This window comes from Nyctereutes procyonoides, unplaced genomic scaffold, assembly GCF_905146905.1.
Source record: "Nyctereutes procyonoides isolate TBG_1078 unplaced genomic scaffold, NYPRO_anot_genome, whole genome shotgun sequence".
NCBI lineage: Eukaryota > Metazoa > Chordata > Mammalia > Carnivora > Canidae > Nyctereutes > Nyctereutes procyonoides.
The window spans coordinates 12,784,303-12,807,446 of NW_026575040.1; the positions used below are offsets into that span (position 1 = coordinate 12,784,303).

Genomic DNA, 23,144 nt, shown 5'->3' on the forward strand with positions numbered 1-23,144 from the left:
GATGACAGTTGGAAATACTCCTAAAATAAGACTTGGACCTTACCTAATCAGGAAGGTTGTGCTTCTCTCTTCCCGATTCTGTGTAAAGTGACTTCATTTTAGTACTTGAAATTGCCCATGGTGCAACATTTGTGGAAATTACCAAACACTACAGATCAGCAACACAACTCTCCCCTCGCTCCCAATGTCTCACTGCTTTAGAGGCTATGCTACACAAGGACCACTAGGCTGGCACAATTCTACTAGATTTTTGGACTAAGTATCTCTACAAAAAATATATTTAGAGCCAATGGTATTTAACTTTCACCTAAGGACACTTTGGAATTTATTTTTTTAAAATATTTATTTATGATAGACATAGAAAGGGAGAGAGAGAGGCAGAGACACAGGAGGAGGGAGAAGCAGGCTCTATACCAGGAGCCTGATGCGGGACTCGATCCCGGGACCCCAGGACTGCGCCCTGGGACAAAGGCAGGCGCCAAACCACTGAGCCACCCGGGGATCCCTGACACTTTGGAATTTAAATGGTTTAATATAGTTAACAAGTTTCAGATGAATGGAATATTTAGGGGTAAATATTTGGAGATTAGACTCACTCTCACATGTTTTCTCCTTTAGGAAAACTCATAATAACCCTGGTCTGTATATTTAGAGTGTATTATGCACAGCTGCTAATGGGTGACCGAGTAACAGACTACAGAGACCTAGCCAGGACGAAGGCCCTCTGGAAATGAGAAGACAAAGCTCTCTGCTGGCCAGTGCTTGTCCTGCGTGACAAGTGGCTCGTTGTGCCACCTATTGGACTTCAAAAGAACAATCTCTTAGTTTTTGACTTAAAGGTAAAACTCCAGCAAGTATTTTCTAAATGGAACAAATTCATGATCTTCCCTCAGTCAGAGCTAGTCTATAAACCTTGCGTTTTACAAGTCACCATGGAAGAAATCACCGTCAACCCAAGATTCCCAGAGCCAACTGATTTATCATCAACAAGCTCTAGGGATGCCTGGGTGGCTCAATGGTTGAGCATCTGCCTTCGGCTCAGGGTGTGATCCCAGAGTCCTGGGATCAAGGCCCACATCAGGCTCCCTGCATGGAGCCTGCTTCTCTCTCTGCCGGTGACTCTGTCTCCCTCTCTCTGTGTCTCTCATGAATAAATAAATATAAATATTTAAAATAAAAACAAGCTCTAGGAATCATAGATGGCATTTTTTTTAAAGATTCCACTTATTTATTCATGAGACACACACACACACACACACACACACACACACACACACACAGAGGCAGAGGGAAAAGCAGGCTCCATGCAGGAAGCCTGACGAGGGACTCGATCCCGGGTCTCCAGGATCAGGCCCTGGGCTGAAGGCGACGCTAAACCGCTGAGCCACTCGGGCTGCTCTTCTTCTTCTTCTTCTTCTTTCTTCTTCTTTCTTCTTCTTTCTTCTTCTTTCTTCTTCTTCTTCTTCTTCTTCTTCAAGATTTTATTTATTTACTCATGAGAGACACAGAGAGGGAGGCAGAGACATTGGCAGAGAGAGAGAAGTAGGCTCCATGCAGGGAGCCCAATGTGGGAATCGATCCAGGGACTCCAGGATCACACCCTGGGCCAAAGGCAGGTGCTCAACCCCTGAGCCACCCAGGCTTCCCGACATACATATTATTATTATTTTACAGTTGGGGAAAACAGCTTAAAAAGGTTAAGTGGCTATTAGACTTAAAAAGTTTCTGCACCCCAGGTAACACAGGGTTTGCATTTCTTACCACTTTGAATCTAGCAGACATTCTACAAATAGTTGAATAAGTTTTTAAATGTGGATAGAGTACCATTCTTCTTAATACTCTGAGCCTGCTGACCCATTAGCCTTTTAATCAGTTTTTAGCTAATGGGGAAGACAGAATGATTTTCATTTATTTTGCTTGAACATATTTTCCAAGGAGAAGAGCTCACTAGAACATCTCATTAACCCTAAAATGACTTAGACTTATTTTTCCAGTTTTAGAAGAAAGTTAACTTGGGCTTAGTCAGAATTCTGCTAAATTCTGCTAGGTCCTTCAGTCTTTTCATTACACCAAGTTGAGGCAGAGGGAAGACCAAAGGCATGCATCAAGAAGGGCCTACAGGGACACCTGGGTGGCTCAGTGGTTGAGTGTCTGCCTTTGGCCCAGGGCATGATCCTGGGGTCCCCGGATCAAGTACCACATCGGGCTCCCTGAATGGAGCCTGCTTCTCTCTTTGCCTATGTCTCTGCCTCTCTCTCTCTTTCTGTCTGTCTCTCAGGAATAAATAAATGAAATCTTTAATAAACAAAACAAAAACAAACCCCAGTTGGTTTTCTTTCTTTCTTTATTATTTTTTTAGTTGGTTTTCTTTAAAGAAGGACTTATAAAGTTCTGACAGGAAAAGCAGGGTTCTGGATAAACCAGAGGCAAAAATAGTTCTCAAAGAAAGACCATCATGCCAGTTACATTGAGTATGGCACACAATGGACATATTCCCACGCCTACTATGCTACTTAGGCAAGTGGGGAATGAGAGCACATGTGGATTTTAAGAAGCCTATGGACTTTTAGGGAAGAGAACACATAGACACATGGACATAAGGAACATGAAATTGCAGTACAACAGCATGAAAAGAAAAAAATCCACCTGAGATAGCAGTGATTATTGACAAAGGATTAATGTAGGCGATAAGTGCTGCAAAAAAGGGAGAGATAACATTTGCATACATTTTTGCTGACCCCAGCATCTTAGTAAAATGTCTTTTCTATGACCTATGGAGAGACACTGAAGTTAGAGAGAGCACCCGGCTTCTCAGTAGCTCACTTTCTTCCCTGGAGACTGAGGCTATGAGAGGGTTTGCAGGAAGCAACAGCTGGAGAGACCAGGAGACCTGCCACCTGGATCATCAAGGCAGACAGCTCAGTGCTAGGAGGTCTCACCTGGCTACCCAGTCTGGATGAACTGAAAATGAATGATTTTCTTCCGCTCTGTATTTTTCCCTCTTCCTAGCTTTCAGCAGGAGTAGCCTGAGTTCTCCTGGGCTTTGCTTTTGAAATTTTTGAGCCATTCAAAGGAACTGAAAGTAGTAGTTCTCAGCCATGGCTCCTCATGGAATCCCCTGGGGAGTTTTAGAAAATACTGAGGCCTGGGGGGTGCCTGGGTGGGTGCCTGGGTGACTCAGTCAGTTAAGCATCCAACTCTTGATTTCAGCTCAGGTCATGATCTCAGGGTCTTGATATCAAGCCCCCCACTGGGTTCCATGGAACCTGCTTAATTAAGATTTTCTTTCTCTCTCTCCCTCTGTCCCTCCCCTCATAAGCAAATACTGCCACCTGGGTACCACCCCTAAATGCTCTAAAATTGACCTAGAACGCTCCTCTGGTGATCCTAACATGTAACCTAGTTTGAGTATCATTGACTTAAAGGTTGCTTTGACATAGCAAGAAAGAGGAAGATTTGCTGAAATGGACAAAACATCTTGGAAAAGGAAGGGAAGGGGGGTACTTCCAATCTAGCAAAATGTCCTTGATTTGTTACCTGGAGGGGTGGGAATCTGGGTTCTGGCTTCCTTTTGGTCCCACAGGAAGGTAGGAAGACACCAGAGAGAATGCCACGATGGTAAACCTAGGGCAATGTTTCTTATACTGGGATGTTGAATGCAAATTGCCAGGGGATCTTGTTAAAATGCAGATTCTGACTCAGGAGGTCTGGGGTTGGGGCTTGAGTCTGCATTTCCAAAAAATTCCTAGGTGGTCGCAATGCTGCCCATGTGGCAAAGATCTTCATGGCTAGGACTCTAGGCTGTGTCCCTTCAGATTCCCATTTCCATCTCAAGCCACAACATGTTAAATGTGAAGGGCTCTACTGTCAGGGACAATGGACATCGTGGTGGTGACCCGATTGGATTGATGGTTGAAGGCCAGATGGACCCCATCTACAAGTCTACAAAGCCTTGCAGGCTAAAGAGTCACACATCCTGGCAGGAGATCCCCACGTTAGGGTGCCAGCAGATCATAAATGGCCCACTCAAAAGAGATGGCTGATGATAACTTCATGTAGGTGTTATTTACCAGGCGGAGACAGGGTTAAAAGAAATCAACAAAAGATAATGAGATATCACCCCTCAGGCAGAAGAACCACAAGGGGAGGAAGTAGTGACTGGTATCCCGTAAGAGCTGTAGGAAAGGGACACCTGAAACAACTGCTGGCTTTAAAGAAATACAGCCACATGGAAGAAAATGGCCCATCAAGGATAGATGCAGAGGAGTAAATACCCCAATATTTCTCTTCACCCAGTTTGTGATTTCCTACTGATCCATCCCATTGGCCCAACTCAACTAGAAACCAGAGGGCAAGAATACTCAGCAGATGGAGCCCATCAAAGTCAGCCTCCTAGACACAGAGAAGGGCGAAGGACAGTGAACAGATCAGGTCAGAGACACATGGAGAAAGCCCAGCACCATCTCCAAGGGTGAGGTGAAATGTCCTGCCAGGCCAGCCTGCTTAGTCTGTTCAGGCTGCTATAGTAAAATAGGATAGACTGGGTGTTTTTTTTTTTTTTTTAAGATTTTATTTATTTATTCATGAGAGACACACAGAGAGAGAGAGAGAGACAGAGACAGAGACACAGGCAGAGGGAAAAGCAGGCTCCATGCAGGGAGCCCGACGTGGGTCTCCAGGATCACGCCCTGAGTCAAAGGCAGACGCTCAACCACTGAGCCACCCAGGTGTCCCAGACTGGGTGATTTAAATGCACACCTTTACTTCTTACAATCCTGGAGGCTGGCAAGTACAAGATCAATGGTGTGGGCCCGTCTGGAGCCCACTTCGTAGCTCATAGGTGACAGTCTTCTCATGGTGTCCTACATGGTAGAAGGAGTGAGGGAGCTCTCTGGGGCCTCTTTTATAATAAAACTAATTCTATTCATGAGGGCTCCATCCTGATGACCTAACCATCTCTCAAAGGCCTCACCTCTCAATATCATCACACTGGGGGTTAGGATTCAACAAATGGATTTCAGGGGGACACAAGCATTCAGCCTATAGTACCAGCCCAATAGGGGCTTAGCTTCAGTCAGAAATTAGGGTGGCATGAAAAAGAAAGAACATGGCAACAGAGTTTGCACTGGAGACTCTCACCCCTTATAGATGGGAGCTTACCTGAGAGTGTCAGACATCCTCATGATGACAGAGGGATTTCCACCCCCCACAGTGAAGCTTTTGGGTCAATGGTTGTGACTCTGTTGGAGAACTGGCAGAGAAGCAGGGAAGAGGTGGGCTTTCAGCAGTTGCTGTTGGTTTCAGGAATGTTGAGAATAAGCCACACATGCTTTGATTCCTGACAACAGGTGGACCACAGAGGAAGAGAAAAAAATGCAGCCTCAGTAGAGTTTGCTGATGACACAGATTTCTCTGTGTTTCTCAGAAAAAAATACTTAGAAAGGCAGGAGTGTGAAAAGTTATCTTTAGGGGCCCACCTCACACCCTGAATTTCTTAAAACAAAGCACAATTAAATTTCCAACCACCTTTCTGGGAAAAGAAGGGCACAAGCCAGAAAGGCATGTCAACCTAGGGGCAAATAGGGATATGACCTATTTAGAACGGGTCTTGGCTAGCCTGGAATTTAGCACCAGTTAAGTTCCTGGCTTAGCTGAACACCTGTGAGTTTTCCCAGTGTCTGAAGTTGACAAAGGGGGAAGGGAGTGGAGATGGCTGTACACTTTGGAGGTGAAGGAGACTGGTGCTGAACTGGAGATAACAAAGTACTTTCTCAGGTGTGGCCAGATGGAAGTTGGGGAGTTCTCAACACTACACAGAACTCCGACTGGCACTTGATGATTCTTTGGGAAGCTGGGTGGGAGCTCCTTCTGCAAGATCACTGAGAGCAGGCTGCCAAGGCAAAGTGCCTCCGGGACCTTTATCTGCCAGCAGTGCAAGGACCCAAGACATTTTGGGAGACACTGAGCTTTGGAGGAGGTGGTGGAGTTACAGAGTCCAGGTCTTCCTGACCTTGAGTATTATTTCCCCTGCCATTACAGTGTCTCCAAAATTGAGGGTTTTGACATCGTCCTGGGCATTAGTAAGAAACTGAAGCAATAACTAGGAGTGATCGTTAGAAAGTGTTCTGAGACTTACTACACATCAAGTGCCAAAATAAATTCCAGGTAAATTAAAAAGTTAAAGAATAAATATCCTAACAGGAATGCCTGGGTGGCTCAGCCTTTGGGCTTCTGCTTTTGGCCCAGGGTGTGATCCTGGGGTCCTGGGATCGAGTCCCACATCGGGCTTCCTGCATGGAGCCTGCTTCTCCCTCTGCCTGTGTGTCTGCCTCTCTCTCTCTCTCTTTCTCTCTGTCTCTGATGAATAAATAAATAAATAAAATACCTTAAAAAAAGAATAAATATCATAACAAAAGAATGAGAAGAAAGTTTAGTTGATCCTAAGGTGGCAAAGGCCTTTCAAAACATAGGAGTAAAAAAAACCTCAGGTTTGAAATATACGTATACAAAATTTTAAAATTCTTTAGTTTTTAAATCACCAAAAAAAAAATTAATAGGATACAGTTAATAGGAATTCAGTTGGAAAAAATATTTGCAGTGTATGATTACTGGTTAATGTCCTTAATATAAAAGAATACATAAGAGAGGAAGCCTGACTGGCTTTTTCAATAAAGCAGGTGACTCCTGATCTCAGGGTCGTGAGTTCAAGCCCCACATTCGGCATGGAGCCTTCTTTAAAAAAAAGATACATAAGGAAGAAATGGATGATCATCTCAACAGAAATATGCTAGTTGCCAATAAGCATATGAAAAATATTAATTAAAATAACAGTGAAATATGATAATATACTATACAGTTCTTCAGAATTGACTGACATAGGCAAAAACATAATATCCAGTATTGTCAAGGGTACAAAGAAAGGGGCATTCTCAGACATTTACAATTGAAATGTAAAATGGTTTGACTTTTCTGGAGGGCAATTTGGCAGTTTATATTATAAGCCCTAAAATATGCATAACTTTGGTCTCAGGAATTTCTCCTCTAGGAAGTTATCCTTTTTTTTAAAGATTATTTATTTATTTGAGAGAGAGTGCACAGGAGTGGGGAGGGGGCAGGGAAGTGTGCACAGGAGCGGGAGGGAGCAGGGAAAGTGTGGCAGAGGGAGAGGTAGAAGCAGGAAGCCTGATGGGCTTGATCCCAGCACTCTGGGATCATGACCTGAGCCAAAGGCAGATGCTTAAAAGACTGAGACATCCAGGTGCCTCCTCTAGGAGTTTATCTTAAGGAAATAATGAAGGATATGCACAGAGACTTATCCACAAAAATATCTACTATAGTGTTATTTTTAAAATGACAAATCCTGGGGAGAGGGTATTAAATGGTTAGATTTGACAGAGTTGGGAGTGACTAAATGGGTCTTCATCACTGTATTCATTTCCTACTGTAACAAAATTACCATAAAGGTAGTGGCTTGAAACAACATAATTTTTTTTTTTCTGAAACATCATAAATTTCTTATCTCACAGCTTTATAGCTCAAAGACGGACCCGGGTCTCAATGGGTTACAGCTGAGGGGCTGGCAAGACCGTGTTCCTCCAGGAGACTCCAGGTCAGAGTCCATTTCTAGCTTCTAGAGGCTGCGCACACACCTTGGCTCTGGTCCCCCTCTTCCATCTCCACATCCAGCAACATAGCCTCTTTCAGACCTTTCTTTGGTCACTGCATCTCTCTCTTTTTCTGTCCTCCTCTTCCACTTTTAAGGACACTTTGATCACTTTGGGCCTACCCAGTTAATACTCTTAGCTAATTAGCAACCTTAATTCCAATTGCCATGTAACTACAGGTCCTGGGGATTAGGGCACTTAAGTCTTGGGGGGATGTCATTATACTGCCTACACTACTGTGTTAGTCCATGTGCTTCTCATTATTAAATGTTTTGTAGGGTAGCCCAGGTGGCTCAGCAGTTTAGCACCGCCTTTGGCCCTTTGGCCCTTTGGCCCTTTGGCCCAGGGCCTGATCCTGGAGACCTGGGAATTGAGTCCCCCATGGGGCTCCCTGCATGGAATCTGCTTCTCCCTCTGCCTGTGTCTCTGCCTCTCTCTCTCTGTGGGTCTCTCATGAACAAATAAATAAAATCTTTAAAAAAAATTTTGTAATCTTTAAAATATTAAATATTTAAAAACCCAAAACGAATGTCCACTTTAGGGTACGGATGAAAGGAGGGTGTATTCATAGGATGAATGCTATGTGCACATTAAAAGTCTTTTTTTTTTTTAAGATTTTATTTATTTATTCATGATAGTCAGACACACACACAGAGAGAGAGAGGCAGAGACACAGGCAGAGGGAGAAGCAGACTCCATGCACGGAGCCCGATGTGGGACTCGATCCCGGGTCTCCAGGATCGCGCCCTGGGCCAAAGGCAGGAGCCAAACCGCTGCGCCACCCAGGGATCCCAAAAGTCTTAATGTAGGAAAATATGTCTTAACGTGGACCGATGTTCATTATACGGTCAGTGAGGGGAAATCAAGTCTACAAAAGAATATGCACCAGATGGCACCAATTATGTGAAACCCAAGCCCCCAACAAACCTATACGCCAGGAGAAGTGGAAAAAAAAAAAAAAGTTTGGAAGGTCATAGGTCAAATTGTCAATATTTATCTCTGGATAGTAATTTTAGCTTTCTTCAGTTTTCCTGCAGTTCTCCAAATATGCGAAATAAAAGGTGATCGGGCATGTCTTCTAGGACATTTTTCTGGACAAGCGTTTCCCTGGTTTCCTAGTTTTGGGGTTTTTTTGTTTGCTTTTGTTTTGCTTTGTTTTGTTTAGTTTTTTCCTAGTTTTTGATCACACTCGCGCACACCCGTCCCTCAAATTCATTTTCACCAAAAGATACGCCCAGTCCGGCTCTCGGCGATGCCGGTTCCCCGGCCCGGGCCGTCTGCGCTGGGGAAGAATCCCCAGAGGCGGGAAGGAGCCGGGCGGTGGACTACGCCTCGGCAGCCAATCGGTGCTGCTGCTGCTTCTTTTTTAAAAGATTTTTAAGTTTATTTATCCATGAGAGACGCAGAGAGACACAGAGGGGCAGGGACGCGGGCAGAGGGAGAAGCGGGCCCGCGCTGGAGCCCGGCCGGGACTCGATCCCGGGTCTCGGGGGTCACGCCCCGGGCGAAGGCGCCGCTGAGCCGCCGCCGCTGAGCCGCCGCTGAGCCGCCGCGCCACCGGGCTGCCCCGATCGGTGCTGCTGAAAAACTTCTTCGGGGCGATGCAAACGCAAGGCACAGCGCTCCCCCCAGGAACTTAGCCGGGACCCCGGAAGCTGGATCACAAATACGCCAAACTTGCCCAATTCCGCTGACCCGGCTTAACAGCGGTGATCAGTGCTACTGTTTCCACGCGCGCGGGCGGCGGCAGGGCTGGGGCCCGGGGACCCGGCGCCCCTCCGCGGGCCGAGCGCAGGCGGCTTCCCGGCCGCGCCACATAGGGCAGGAGCCGCCGGCCGCCGCGTAAGCTCGCGCCCGCCCGGCCTCCGCCCCCGGGAGCCGCCGAGGACGCCGCCGAGGCCGAGCGCACCACCGAGACGAGCGCCTAGAGCGGCCGCGCCCGCCCGCCCGCGCCGCCCGCGCCGCCGCTCCGCCCGGCCGCCTCTATCCCGGAAGTTGATGCGGCTCGCCCGCTCGCGTGCGGCTGGCTGGGGGTGTCGCCGTCGGCCTCGGGACTGGCTGCGATTGCGAAAGGGTCGACATGCCTGTGAGTTGTTTACTTGCTGGCTTCCCGTTTGTTTCGGGCTTGTCTGTCGGGGGGGCCCGGGGCGCCGGCTAGCCCGACCCGGTCGGCGGGCCCGCGGTCGGCCCCTCCGCGCGTGGCGGACTTGTCGGGACTTGCCCGGGCCCTGTGGGCGTGGGGCGGGGGCGGGGGCGGGGACGGCTCTGGGCCGCCCTGGCTGGGCTCGGGGCCGGAGTCCGCGGCCGGGAGGGCGCAGCTCCTGGGGTCCCCGGGTGGGCGGGCCCCCGCCGTCCCGGGTTTGGGAGGGCTCCGGCGAGACTGTCGTCTTTGGGGTCCTGTCGCCCTTCTTGGGCTGCCTGGCTCGAGCCCGCCTCTCGGGGAGCGATTTTCCGCTGGTCTCCTTGTGAAAAACTGTCTTGCAGTTGCCCGGGCGTGTTTACTCCCTCGGGGGCCGGGACGCCGCGGCCGCTCCCGGGTCCTGTCGCGTCGGACGCTGAGCGCCCCGGGCACGGCGCCAGGGCTCAGCCGGGCCTCGCCGCCCTCGGCCCTCGGCCCTCGGCCCTCGGCCCTCGGCCCTCCGCGCTCCGCCCTCCGCGCCCCGCCTCCGCGGCTTGCGCCCTGAGCGGCTGCGGGGCCGGGCACCGCCTTCCTCAGCCCCACGGAGATCGCACTCAGTTGAGTGAAGAAGAGCGGGATCCCCGTACCCTAACCGCGGGCTTCCCGATCGCCCAGAGTTCCTTTACCTAACCCCGGGCCTCGGGGAACACAGGCAGTATAAAAAGTATTGATTAAAGTGACTTCGCAACCTAATAAATGAGATCTGACGTGTTGCCTCTGCTGAGTAGGATTTGTTCTTCCTTGTTTGGCGTGTATATGTCACATATGGTTAAATGTGGATTCCTTCTAGCAATAATAGTAATATAATATAATAATAATAATAATAATAATAATAATAATAATACTTTGTTTTTCAGCTGGCTAGAGATTTGCTACATCCGTCCTTGGAAGAGGAAAAGAAAAAGCATAAAAAGAAACGGCTAGTTCAAAGCCCAAATTCCTATTTTATGGATGTAAAATGTCCAGGTAAAAATGTCTAATCTTAATTCCTTTCCCAAGGAATATTTCTTTTTTTTTTTTTTTTAAGATTTTATTTATTTATTTATGAGAGAGACAGAGAGGCAGAGACATAGGCAGAGACAGAGAAGCAGGCTCCATGCAGGGAGTCCGATGTGGGACTCGATCACGGGTCTCCAGGATCACACCCTGGGCCGAAGGCAGGCGCCAAACCGCTCAGCCACCGGGGCTGCCCCCAAGGAAAATTTCTAAAGGATGGCACGGTAGGACCTTTTGTTGAGTAGAAGTAGAGTCACAGAATTGGAAATGTCAAAAGGGACATTTTCCTAATAAACTATTCAAACCATTGGAGAAACACTCGGGGGAAGGGTGGCGAAGATGAGACTCCAAAGGGGATACCCCATTTGACTTACTCTTGAAGTGGTCAGGCGGTTCAGATGAGTTTTCTTTCTCATGATGCAGTGAGAAGCATGTCGATTCTTTAGTGTTCAGCAGTGCTGCCGGGTGTTTGGTGGCCGTTAGCCATAAGTAGCTACTGAGCGCTTGAAATGTGGCCAAAGTGGAAAATACTCCTTATGTGGAAAATATACACTGGGATTTTAAGATACAGCGCACAGACATTAAAAACCATACCAATTACCTGTTGAAATGGTAATAATATTTTGGAAATGCTAAGTTCAAGAAAATACATTATTAATTCTACCTGTTGGCTTTTGTAAACTTTTTTATTGTGACTCCTAGAAAAGTTTAAGTTAAATGTATGTCTTACTGTTGCACAGCACCTAAGTTCTTAATCTTTTACAAGGTCTTTACTAGAAATGTGAAAAATATTCTTTATTTTCTTCCACTTTTCACTTTTAATGGTGCCCTTTTTCTAGGTTGCTACAAGATCACCACGGTTTTCAGCCATGCCCAGACGGTGGTTCTTTGTGTAGGCTGTTCAACCGTGTTGTGCCAGCCGACGGGAGGAAAGGCCAGACTCACAGAGGGTATGTCTTTTGGCCTTTTCTCACCCAGTCATGAGGTTTTATGGTTATAAATGTCTACCTTTACTAAAAACTAGTTTAAAAGAAATCTTAAATTCATTATTACCAAAAATATTTTTTATCCTCATTGTATGCTCTTTCAGTAACGAGTGCCCTGCTCAGATAGAGAAGCTTATACTTTTGGCTTTGCAAGGAACTCATTTAAGTAATTATTGTTTTTCTTAGTGTGGAACACCTAATTCTGTTCTAGTCAGTCATATAGTTTGCTTAACTTAATATATTAAACTTAGGTCAGAATGGAGCAAAAGAATATATACAATAGGACAATGGATTTTTAAAACCATGGAATTTAAAAAATTATCTTCTAAATGTTTTGTTTCACGTGTATTTGACACATTTGACTGAAGACAGTTTTTATCATTACTAGCTAAGCAACAGATAACCAAGGTATAAATTAAAATGCCAGATGTTTGATTTCTCTGAGCACCTACTTAATGGTTACATAAAAATCTCATTTTATTATAATTATTTTTTTAAAAGATTTTAAGTAATTTCTACACCCACCATGAGCTCAGACTTAAAACCCTCGAGATCAAGAATTGCAGGCTCTACCAACTCAGCCAGCCAGGTGCCCCTAAAAATCCCATTTCAATTCCTCTTTCACTTTTGTCCAGTAAGAAAAATATAGTTTACATATATTGTTTTCCATAGTAGTACTTACAGATTTATAATTCCATAATGGTATTTGAAATTTGGTTGTGATATTTTGGGGAGTTGTGAATTCCATAATCTCCCCAGAAGAGTTATAAGTAGATTGGCAATGAATCCAAGATCTATTTTGTGTGACCTGGTGAGATCTAAGTATGAAGTTGGCATATAATATTTAAGTACAGTATTGCTCTCAAAAGTATACTTGTAAGATTTTTTAAACCTTTATATCATGTCATGATCTTGGAGTTTTGTGCCAATGGATGATTAATAGGGTATTAGAGTTTTCCTGGCAGACTTGAAGAGAATTCTAATCAAAATTAGTTTCTTAGGAAAGTAATTCAGAATAATTCCTAAAAATTAAGATTGCATTTTCTGACCGCTTGCATTAAAGTTGTAACTATTGAAATTAGATCATAGTCTTATATAGACCAATATAGCATTTGGGAAACAAGAATAACAGTCATAGTCACATCAGAATAAATTCAAATATACAAGATTTATTATAGTAAATTTCTGGCATAAAAGAATAAATAACCTATATTATGAATATTAATCTAATATTCCTAAAACTTAGTTTTTTTTTACTTAAAAAGTACTTTTTGTCATTAAAACTATAGCAGAGGTAGAGTACATGTGTGTTTAACATGTTCCTGTGGTTCCTTTGCAGGCTGTTCATTTAGAAGAAAGCAACACTAATGATCTGCACAACCTCTCGAATTTGTGTTACATCGCAGAAAGCCTTATCATTATCAGTTCAGTAATTCCAGTTAATCTACCAAGATAATGTAATTATGTTTAATTTTGTAAGGTTTACAACAGTGATCTCCTATTTTGGTGTCAGTTTTTCAATAAAGTTTTGATTATGGGCAAATTCCCCTTTTCCTTTTTTTTTAAGTGTGTGTGAATATGCTATATGTGTATATATGCTGTGTGTGAATTTGGTATAAACATTTTTAAAAAGTGTATTCTGATTAGTTCGTCTCTTTCAAAAGTAGAACCTGTAAATATTTGATTATCAGTCCTTTTCCAATTTGCTATGAGTGGGCTAAATAATTAAAACATGGAAAGAAGTCCATTATGTGTTAATTCTAAATGCAGTCTTGCCATTGTAACTATGGAAACACATGTGTAGAAGTACATATTTAATGCAATAACAATCAGTATAATTACACAGTAATTACAATTAATGCCTTGGATTTATGTGGCCCTAATGTACTGCATAATTTAGCAGAGTAACTGCAGCTGGGGTCTGAGTTATAGGAAGCACCTTTTGAGATAGGAATTTTTAGAGGAGGCATCAGGAGTAGCATGATTTACCCCAGGATGTCCTGATGAGAATGATAGATGACATGGAATTCTCTGGTCCAGACATGAACACTCCTGAATACAGACATGTGTTGAGTGGCTCTGGTGTCTCATTTTTGTAATTTATGAAGTGGCCCTGGGGAGCTAGGAGGTGGAATGTATCTCCTTCTAGGCATATTGGACTGGGAAGGTAACTGCTTGTATTTAACTTGTTACCTTTAAAGCAGACACTTAAGTATTTCCTATCGAGGTGTTTCTATATTTACCCCCAATCTCGGAAACTGATCCTATGAGAGGAATGTTGCACAAGAACTGAAGAACTGGAAAGTTTGGAGTGTAATATATAGAGAAATAACCCAAAGTTTCCCAAACTTTCTTGGTTTATGGTGCCTGGAGTCTTTTTTCAGAGTCCCTTTGCTAGTAGAAATACCTAACAGTTAACATTTATTAAGTAGTTAGGTTCTAATACATGTAAATGAAAAAAAGGACACCGGGGTGGCTCGGCTCGGTCAATTAAGCGTCCAACTCGATTTCCGTTCAGGGCATAATCTTAGGTGGTGAAATCAAGCCCCATGTTGGAGGTTGGAGACACTGGGTACAGAGCCTGCTTAAGATTCTCTCACCCGCCCCTTCTGCTCCTCCCCAACCCCATCCTTCTCTCTCAAAAAAATAAATAAATAAATAAATAAATTATTGCATTCTTAGATGACCACAGGGTTACTAATAGAATGGGTGTCACTTTTGGGCACTGCAGTTTCTCAACATTGGGATCAGATTGGACACTGCCATCCTCATTTCTTCCACATTCATTTTTGCATAGTACTTGCTTTTTATCACAGCAATGGCCCAAAACCCAACTTCACAAAGATATGACATCATCAAGAGGAATGTGCCATATAATGTAACTGAACTAACTGGAACTAGAAGTAGGCATGGTATCCAAAAGATAACCAAGTATCAATGTTTTTCCTATAGTGTCCCAACTCCCCTCAGCTTGCCCTCCCCAAGGAGAGCCAGTGGGGATTGACAGGCTGTTGATATTGATGGAAGGGAGCAAAACCTATAATAACTATCTTAGAGGGCAGATCCCTGAAAATTTCCTTGGAAATAGTACCGAAAGAAGATTTACCTGGAACAACATATCTGAAAATTAAGTTATGGAAATACCTGGCCCTGGGAGGTGAATGGTGTGTTGAGGTTTACTTCATTATTAATGTAAATGGTGTTACTGGGCTTGAAAAATAATAGTACACTAGGACTTTTACAAACTTTAAAATCTGCCATATCTTTGCTATTTACTGAATGTTTTTCTTAAATACTATTATTTATATTGGCTTCATTTTTTTAATGTAAACATTTCTTATCTGTTTTTGCTTTTTGGCTACTATGAATAATGCTACTATGAACATGTGTGTATAAGTTTTTGTATAGACATTTTAAATTCTCTTGGGTAATATACCTAGGAGTAGAATTGCTAGGTTATGGTAATTCTGTGTCTAGCTTTTTGAGGAAATGCCTATTTTCCGAAAAGGCTGCACCATCTTATATTCCAAATAGTAATATGCAAGGTTATAATTTCTCCACATCTTCACCAACATATGTTTTTATCAGGCTTTTTGATCATAGCCATTTTAGTATGTATGAAAAGCTATCTCACTTTGGTTTTGATTTGCATTTCCCTGATCATTAATTATGTTGACCATCTTTTATGTGCTTACCGGCTATTCACATCTTCTTTGGAGAAATGTCTATTCAGATCCTTTGACCGTTTTAAATTGGGTTGGGGTTTATTGTTGAGTTGTAAGAATTCTTACATATTCTAGACATGACACACGATTTTCTTCCATTCTGAGGGTTGTCTTCATCTTTGTCCTTAGAAAAACAAACATCTTTAATTTTAATGAAGTCTAATTTATCTATTTTTTGTAGTTGTTTCTTGTGCTTTTGGTGTCATATTTAAGAAGTCATTATGTAATTCAAGGCTATGGAGATTCATGCCTATTTTCTTCTAAGAACTTACAGTTTTAGTTCTTACATTTAGGTTTGATCCATCTTGAATTAAATTAATTTTTGCATATGGTGTGAGGCAGGGGTTCAACTTTATCCTCTAATTCTTTTTAATGGTTGCATACTATCCTATTATCCTGTTGATGAGCACTTTTTCTATTTTTTTCCACTATACTCAACTGCCATAAATATATTTAAATATGTCCTTAATTGCTTTTATTGCTGTGGGTTAGATTTCCAGGATTAAGATTGCTGGTTGGAAAGATAAAATGTATTTTTTTAATTTTAATGGGTAATACCAATTGCTTTCCACCAGCAATATAAGAACACATTCTCCTCCTTCTACATCTCTTCCATTAGAAATATGGCTAAAAATAATTGGAATATAGTTTCCTCTTGCTGCTGTAACAGATTAGCATGAATTTAGTGGCTTAAAACAGCATAAACTTAAAGGATCATCTCTCTCTCCAAAAACAAAACAAAAAATACACACAAAAACCAAAGAAACAAGGAAAACATAAATTTATTGTCTTATAGTTTTGGAGGTCAGAAGTCCAAAATGGCTAAAATCAAGGTCTCAGTGGGGCCATGTTCCTTCTGGGCACTTTAAGGGGAGATCTATTTCCTTGTCTTTTCCAGCTTCTAGAGGCTGCCTGTATTTCTTGGTCTGTGACCTCACATCCTCCTACCTCTACTTATGTCATTACATCTCCTGTCTCACTTTCTACCTTTCTTTAAAAAAAAAAAAATTACTTATTTTAGAGAGAGAGGGAGAGACAGTGCTTGTGAGCAGAAGGAGGGGCAGAGGCAGAGGGAGAGAAATCCTAAAGCAAACACCCAACCGAACACAGAACCTGATCTGGGGCTCAATCCCAGGACCCTGAGATCATCATCTGAGCTGAAATCAAGAGTTGGATGCTCAACGAACTGAGCCACCCAGGCATCCCTACCTTCCTCATAAAGATACTCGTGGGGATGCCTGGGTGGCTCAGCAGTTTAGTGCCTGCCTTCCACCCAGGGTGTGATCCTGAAGACCTGGGATCAAGTCCCACGTCGGGCTCCCTGCATGGAGCCTGCTTCTCCCTCTGCCTGTGTCTCTGCCTCTCTCTCTCTCTCTCTCTCTCTCTCTCTCTCTCTCTCTCACTGTCTCTCATGAATAAATAAATAAAATATTTTAAAAAATAAAATTAAAAATACTATTGGGACGCCTGGGTGGCTCAGCGGTTGAGCGCCTGCCTTTGGCCGGCATGATCCTGGAGACCTGGGATCCAGTCCCAGGTCAGGCTTCCTGCATGGAGCCTGCTTCTCTCTCTGCCTACGTCTCTGCCTCTCTCTGTGTCTCTCAAGAATAAATAAATAAAATCTTTTAAAAAAATACTAACAAAGTGCTTAATGTGTGTTAGGCATTGTGCTAAGCACTTTGTATATTATCTCATTTTATCTTCAAAACACCCCATTACGTAGAAATTATTCTTACTTTGCCTGAGGTCACACAACCATTAGCCATTGGAAATCCTTTCAAGCCTTTGTATATCTGGTTCTGAAGCCTATTCTTTTTTTTTTTTTTTCTGAAGCCTATTCTAACCATTATCTTGCCTTCTCATTAAAAAAGGCAAACTTAGTGCCTTAGGGCCTTAATATGTATATATATTTACATTTATTACATTTACATTTACAATTATATATATATATTTGGACTTTAGTATAAATATGGCTACACATAAAGAGAAATATACTTTTTACTAATATACAAATTAATATAAAGACAAGACAGATGGCACAGTAGAGTCATGTTTTTACAAACTACCTTCTAAATACAGAGCATGATATATAAAATGGGAAATGGGAATATGAAAAAAACATTCAAGACATTCATGGACTGGAGAACACTAACACAAAACACTGAGCAGGGCTGAAGCTAATGTCTGGTGGATTCTGAGTCCAAAATGCAGTGTGACAGCTTAAATTTCTGTTCCTGTAAAATAATCAAACCTAAAACTCCTTCCATAAGAAAAAAAATTTAGGGATCCGTGGGTGGCTCAGGGGTTTAGTGCCTGCCTTCGACCCAGGGCACAATCCTGGAGTCCTGGGATTGAGTCCCCCGTTGGGCTCCCTGCATGGAGCCTGCTTCTCCCTCTGCCTGTATCTCTGCCTCTCTCTCTCTGTGGGTCTCTCATGAATAAATAAAATCTTTGGGAAAAAAAGAAAGAAAACAATTTAAAGGTAGGCTTTTAACTAAATCTGACAGGACTATTCTCCCTATTTTTTTCCTTTTTTTAAAAAAAGATTTTTAAAATTTATTTATGAGACACACACACACACACACAGAGAGAGAGAGAGAGAGAGAGAGGCAGAGACACAGGCAGGGGAGAAGCAGGTTCCCTGCGTGGGACTCGATCCCAGGACCCCAGGATCATGACCTGAGCCGAAGACAGACACTCAACCACTGAACCACCTAGGCATCCCTGTCCTGGATTTTTTAGGTGAGCCCAATGTAATCACAAGTGTTTTGTTTTTTTTAAGATTTTATTTATTTATGAGACACACACAGGCTGCCCCCAATAGTATTTTTTTTAAATAAAAAAGGATTCTATTAAAAATCAAGTACTTTCAGGTTCTATCTTTCTCTCTCAAATTACTTACCCATCTCATTACCACATTAGAGCATAATTAACTCATTTTTTAAAAAAGATTTTACTTTTAAGTAATCCCTGCATCCAGCATGGGGCTCAAACAACCCTGAGTTGTATGCTCTACCAACTGAGCCAGCCAGGCACCTGTGAGCATAGTTATATTAACTACTGCTGCAAAGCAAGCCACCCCAAAATTTAATGATGTAAATTAATGGTGATTTATTTTTTCTCATGATTCTTTGGGTTGGTCTCACCTGGGCTCACTCATGCAGCTGCATTCAGCTAGTGGTTCTATTGGACTGAAAGGTCCAAAAGGCTTTAGTTGCATGTCTGGCAGCAGGTGCTGATTGTTGGTTCTCTTTTGTGTGGCCTCCTATGCTCCAGTAAACTAATCTGGCTTCTTCACATTCTATAGGTTAAAGCAAGTCACAAGGCCAGCCTAGATTCAAGAAAGTGGAGAAATGGTGATCCCTGGGTGGCTCAGCGGTTTAGTGCCTGTCTTCGGCCCAGGGTGTGATCCTGGGGTCCCAGGATCCAGCCCTGCATAGGGGTCCCTGTATGGAGCCTGCTTCTCCCTCTGCCTGTGTTTCTGCTTCTCTCTCTTTGTGTCTTTCAAGAATAAATAAATAAAATATTAAAAAAAAGTGGAGGAATAGACTCCACCTTTGGCTGGGAAGAAAGGTGAAATCACATTATAAGGGAGCATGCACAATGGAATGAGAGGAGTTTATGGCTATTAGAAAATGACCATGCTTTGGGAGAACTTTGGGGTTATTCATTCCCTAACCCATGAATATGTCCACAATAAATTCTTAAAGAAATGCTTTATTCATTTCACCTATTTCGGATGAGTGCAGAGTGTAAGTAGGAAATGTACACTAGCGAAAACTGCTACTGAGCATATGAAAATATGTCTAACTTCACCTATAATAGGTAAATGCAAGTATAAACAATCAGATACTGTTTCCCATTCACTGCATAGCCCAAAATTAAAAGTTACTGTTGGCAAACAACAGAATTAAGTTCAACCGTAAAAAATTGTTCCTACTCAAACATTTTTGACTTACAAAAACAATTTCATACAGTTCAACCAAGAAAAGGACATTCCTTACAGCATTCCCTATTTAAAGAAAAAAATCCAGCAATAAGAAAACAGTATGTGAGATAGTTATACAATGTAGTATTTTAGAGCAGTTAAAATACACTGACCAGATCACAAAACAATGTTACATTTAAAAATGGAGTGTAGAAAAGTAGAAAACGTGTATACTATGATGCTATTTGTATAAATGTAAATAATACAAATTAATACTATTGTTAGATATGGATACATACATGGTTATGAGTTAAGCATACATGGCTACAACAATTGGAAGGATTTTTTTTTAAGATTTTATTTATGCATGAGGGACAGAGAGAGAGAGAGAGAGAGAGAGAGAGAGAGAGAGAGAGAGGCTCCATGCAGGAAGCCCGGTGTGGGACTGAAGGCAGACGCTCAACCGCTGAGCCACCTAGGGATCCCAGTATTGGGAGGATTTACACCAGCTTCTGATAGCTGTTGCCCAGAGGGCAAACGGGCTGGAACTTTGGGTGGCTGTTAAAGGAGTCTACAGCTTTATCTCATGTTTTATATGTTATTTTTTTAATGAGGAAAATGCAACTAAATGTTAACATTTTAGGGTGTTGGGACTATATTGAATATCTGCCAGGTGAATCTTTTGCTTCCTGGTATTTTCAATTTCATAAAATAAAAGAGCAGTTTAATACGGGAAGATAAAGCAAATCATTTGTAGCTAATGATTGCCTTGACAACTGTAAACTGCAGGGGGGAAAAAAAACCCCAACCAACCCAAACACAAGAAACTCGCACCAAGTGTTTTTCCCCAATATTAAGGATTAGCCGCACCAAGAGACACCACTTTGGGAGATGTGAAAATCTATCCACACAGTTTCTAACAATATCAAGTGAGAAAGGAAGTTATCATGGCAAAAATATCTGAAACAGGAATTCTTAACCTAGGGTCTCCAAACCCCTGACATTTGCATATCACCTCGTTTTCTCAGAAAGTTCTCAGCTCTTCTCAGAGCTTCAAGAATCCTAAAAGAAAAGATTGAAAACAACAGAAGCAAGTGCTTTGTTCATCATACACATTCGCTAAATTCACAAGGCTCTTCATGCTTTGTGGATCCTTTGGCACCTCTAGTTCGGTCACAGTGCCCTTCTCCCTGCCACTCACATCGTCCTTTCCTCCCGATTTAAATGCTCCCTTTCTGGAGCCTCCAAGCCATCCACTCTATGGTCTGCTCAGAAGTTCAAAGCCCACCTTAGTATCACATCATCAAATTAGAAACAGATGTCTTTCTTATCAGAAACATTTTTTAGATGATCATAACTTTATTTGCTTTTAGTCAGGATATATTTTAAAATTCAAATGTTAATCTAATAAAAGAAGGAATGGCCTTTTTAGGTCTATCAAAAACACAGATGGAAAACTATAACAAATATGAATGTGAAACAGAGAGATCAGAAGCCAGAAAGAAATAAGGAGATGAAACAGATCTGTTTAAGGGAGCTGCTTTCTCTATACTTCATTCAACTCAGAATTACTTATCTATTTACCATAATAGATCAAAATTGAAAGGGAAGAAATAGGCTGAGGGCACAGAAGTATAGAAAACCCCTCCTTTAGCAGAGTGTAGGAAAACTTTTATTTCTTTTTGAATTTTCCTGAATTCACTGTAATCTCCACTACACTCAACTATGATTGTTACAACAATATTTCCTAAGAGGTCAACACTTCAATGAGCAATCTGTAGAGCTAGTCTCCCACACTGAATCAGGGTAGGTCTGCATGACCAACTAGAATTTGGTGTAGGTGATGGTATATGACTTTGAAGGTTAGATTATAGAAGACATTGTGACATTTACCTTGTTCTTTCTGTAATTACTCAATTTGGGCGAAGTTATAGTCAAGCAGACCTATGGAGAGGTCCATGTGGTGAGAAACTGAGATCTGTTGCCTTAGGCCAGCAAGTAATAGAGGCCTCTTTGCCTATAACCCATGGGTAAACCATGTTAAAATAAGATCCTCTAGCCCTAGGCAAGGCTTCAGATAACTGAAGCTCTTGCTGACATCTTGTCCGCAATCATAGGAGAGACCCTGAGCTACAACATTCAGCGAAGCTGCTTCCAGACTTATGAAACACAGAAATTGTGAGATGGGATAATTTGTTACACAAGAGATTACTAATGCACAGTATACTAAATGAAAGAAGCCAGACACAAAAGTCCACGTTATAGGATTTTATTAATATGAAACGTCCATAATAGGGAAACAGAAAGTAGGTTGGTAGTTTCCAGGGTCTCAAAGGAGAAAAGAACAGGGAGCAAATGCCATGGGTATAAGATTTTTTTTGGTGAAGATGTTCTGGAATTGGATGGATGTACACCTTGTGAATACACTAAAAAACCCTTGAATTATACACTTTAAGGTGTAGGAGTTGTGAATTATATCTGAAATCTGTATTTTTTGACATTATAGATTTGTTACTTTGGAGTAGTGTGAGAATGTAACAAAAAACTAAAACATGGGAGTGGACTTGGAACAGAGCAGTGATTGGAAGTTGGAATGAAGTCTTTTGAAGATAGCATTAGTGGAAGCCCCAGGAGCCACAAAGAAACTGTTTAGAAGTATCATGGCCTTTGAGAAGGCTGCAGGTGTAGACTTCAAGGAGAGTAAGGAAAATCTTACTGAAGATTGAAGGAAAAGAATTCTAATTTTGTAGTGGTGGAAAGCTTAGCAACACTGTTCCCTGCAGGGACAGGGAAAGTAGAACATGTGCCCAATGAACTGGGTGATCCAACTGAGATGTCCAGTATTGAATGTTTCCTGGCCTCTTCCTGCTGCTTATACCAAAATGCACAAGAGAAAGAAGCTCAAGAAAGGACTACTAGACAAAAATAATCAATAATGGATGGTTTGGAAAATTCCCAGACTCTCAAGATGGCAAATGAAGCTAAAATTAAGACATGGCTTCAAGGTAAAGATGAAATTTAGGGCACTTCCAGGAAAACATGGTCTAAAATGAAGCTGAAGGGGCACCTGGGTGGCTCAGTCGGTTAAGCTTTCTGACTCTTGGTTTCAGCTCGAGTTGTGATTTCAGGGTCATGAGATTGGCCCCTCTTCAAGCGTCAGGCTCAGTGAGGAGTTTGCTGGTTTCTCTCTCCCTTTCCTTCTGCCCCTCCCCATGCTCACAGACACTCTCTAAAAACAATACATCTTTTTTATTTTTTAAATATTTTTATTTATTTATTCATGAGAGACACAGGCAGAGAGAGAAGCAGGCTCCATGCAGGGAGCCTGATGTGGGACTCGATCCTGGGACTCTGGGATCACGCCCTGACCCAAAGGCAAGTGCTCAACCGCTGAGCCACCCAGGTGTTCCTCAATACATCTTTTTTTTTTTTTTTAATAAAATGCGGCTGAGGGTCTATGAAATCCTTTGATTGCTGGAAGAACCAAGATGGTGCCTCAGGAAGCTGTATCAACAACAGGATTTATTAGAAACAAGTGTTTTCTCTAATCGTCTCAGCAGAATCCTGAGTTACAGAAGAGCTTTCTTTGAAGAGTTTTGGGGGTATGCTTTTTGTTTACCCAACATGAACCCCAACGGGATTTGTAGGAGACTCACAAAGTTTAAA

The 23,144-nt window shown here is 42.5% G+C and overlaps 1 protein-coding gene across 1 annotated transcript; it reads left to right on the forward strand.

Annotated features, from left to right (window-relative positions):
• Positions 1-9,613: 9,613 nt before the first annotated feature.
• RPS27L (ribosomal protein S27 like) lies at positions 9,614-13,368 on the forward strand. The gene is made up of 4 exons (XM_055319605.1): positions 9,614-9,750; positions 10,701-10,809; positions 11,679-11,789; positions 13,165-13,368. Exons 1-4 carry the CDS (start codon positions 9,745-9,747, stop codon positions 13,191-13,193), a joined length of 255 nt encoding a protein of 84 aa, XP_055175580.1. The 5' UTR covers positions 9,614-9,744; the 3' UTR covers positions 13,194-13,368.
• Positions 13,369-23,144: the final 9,776 nt, after the last annotated feature.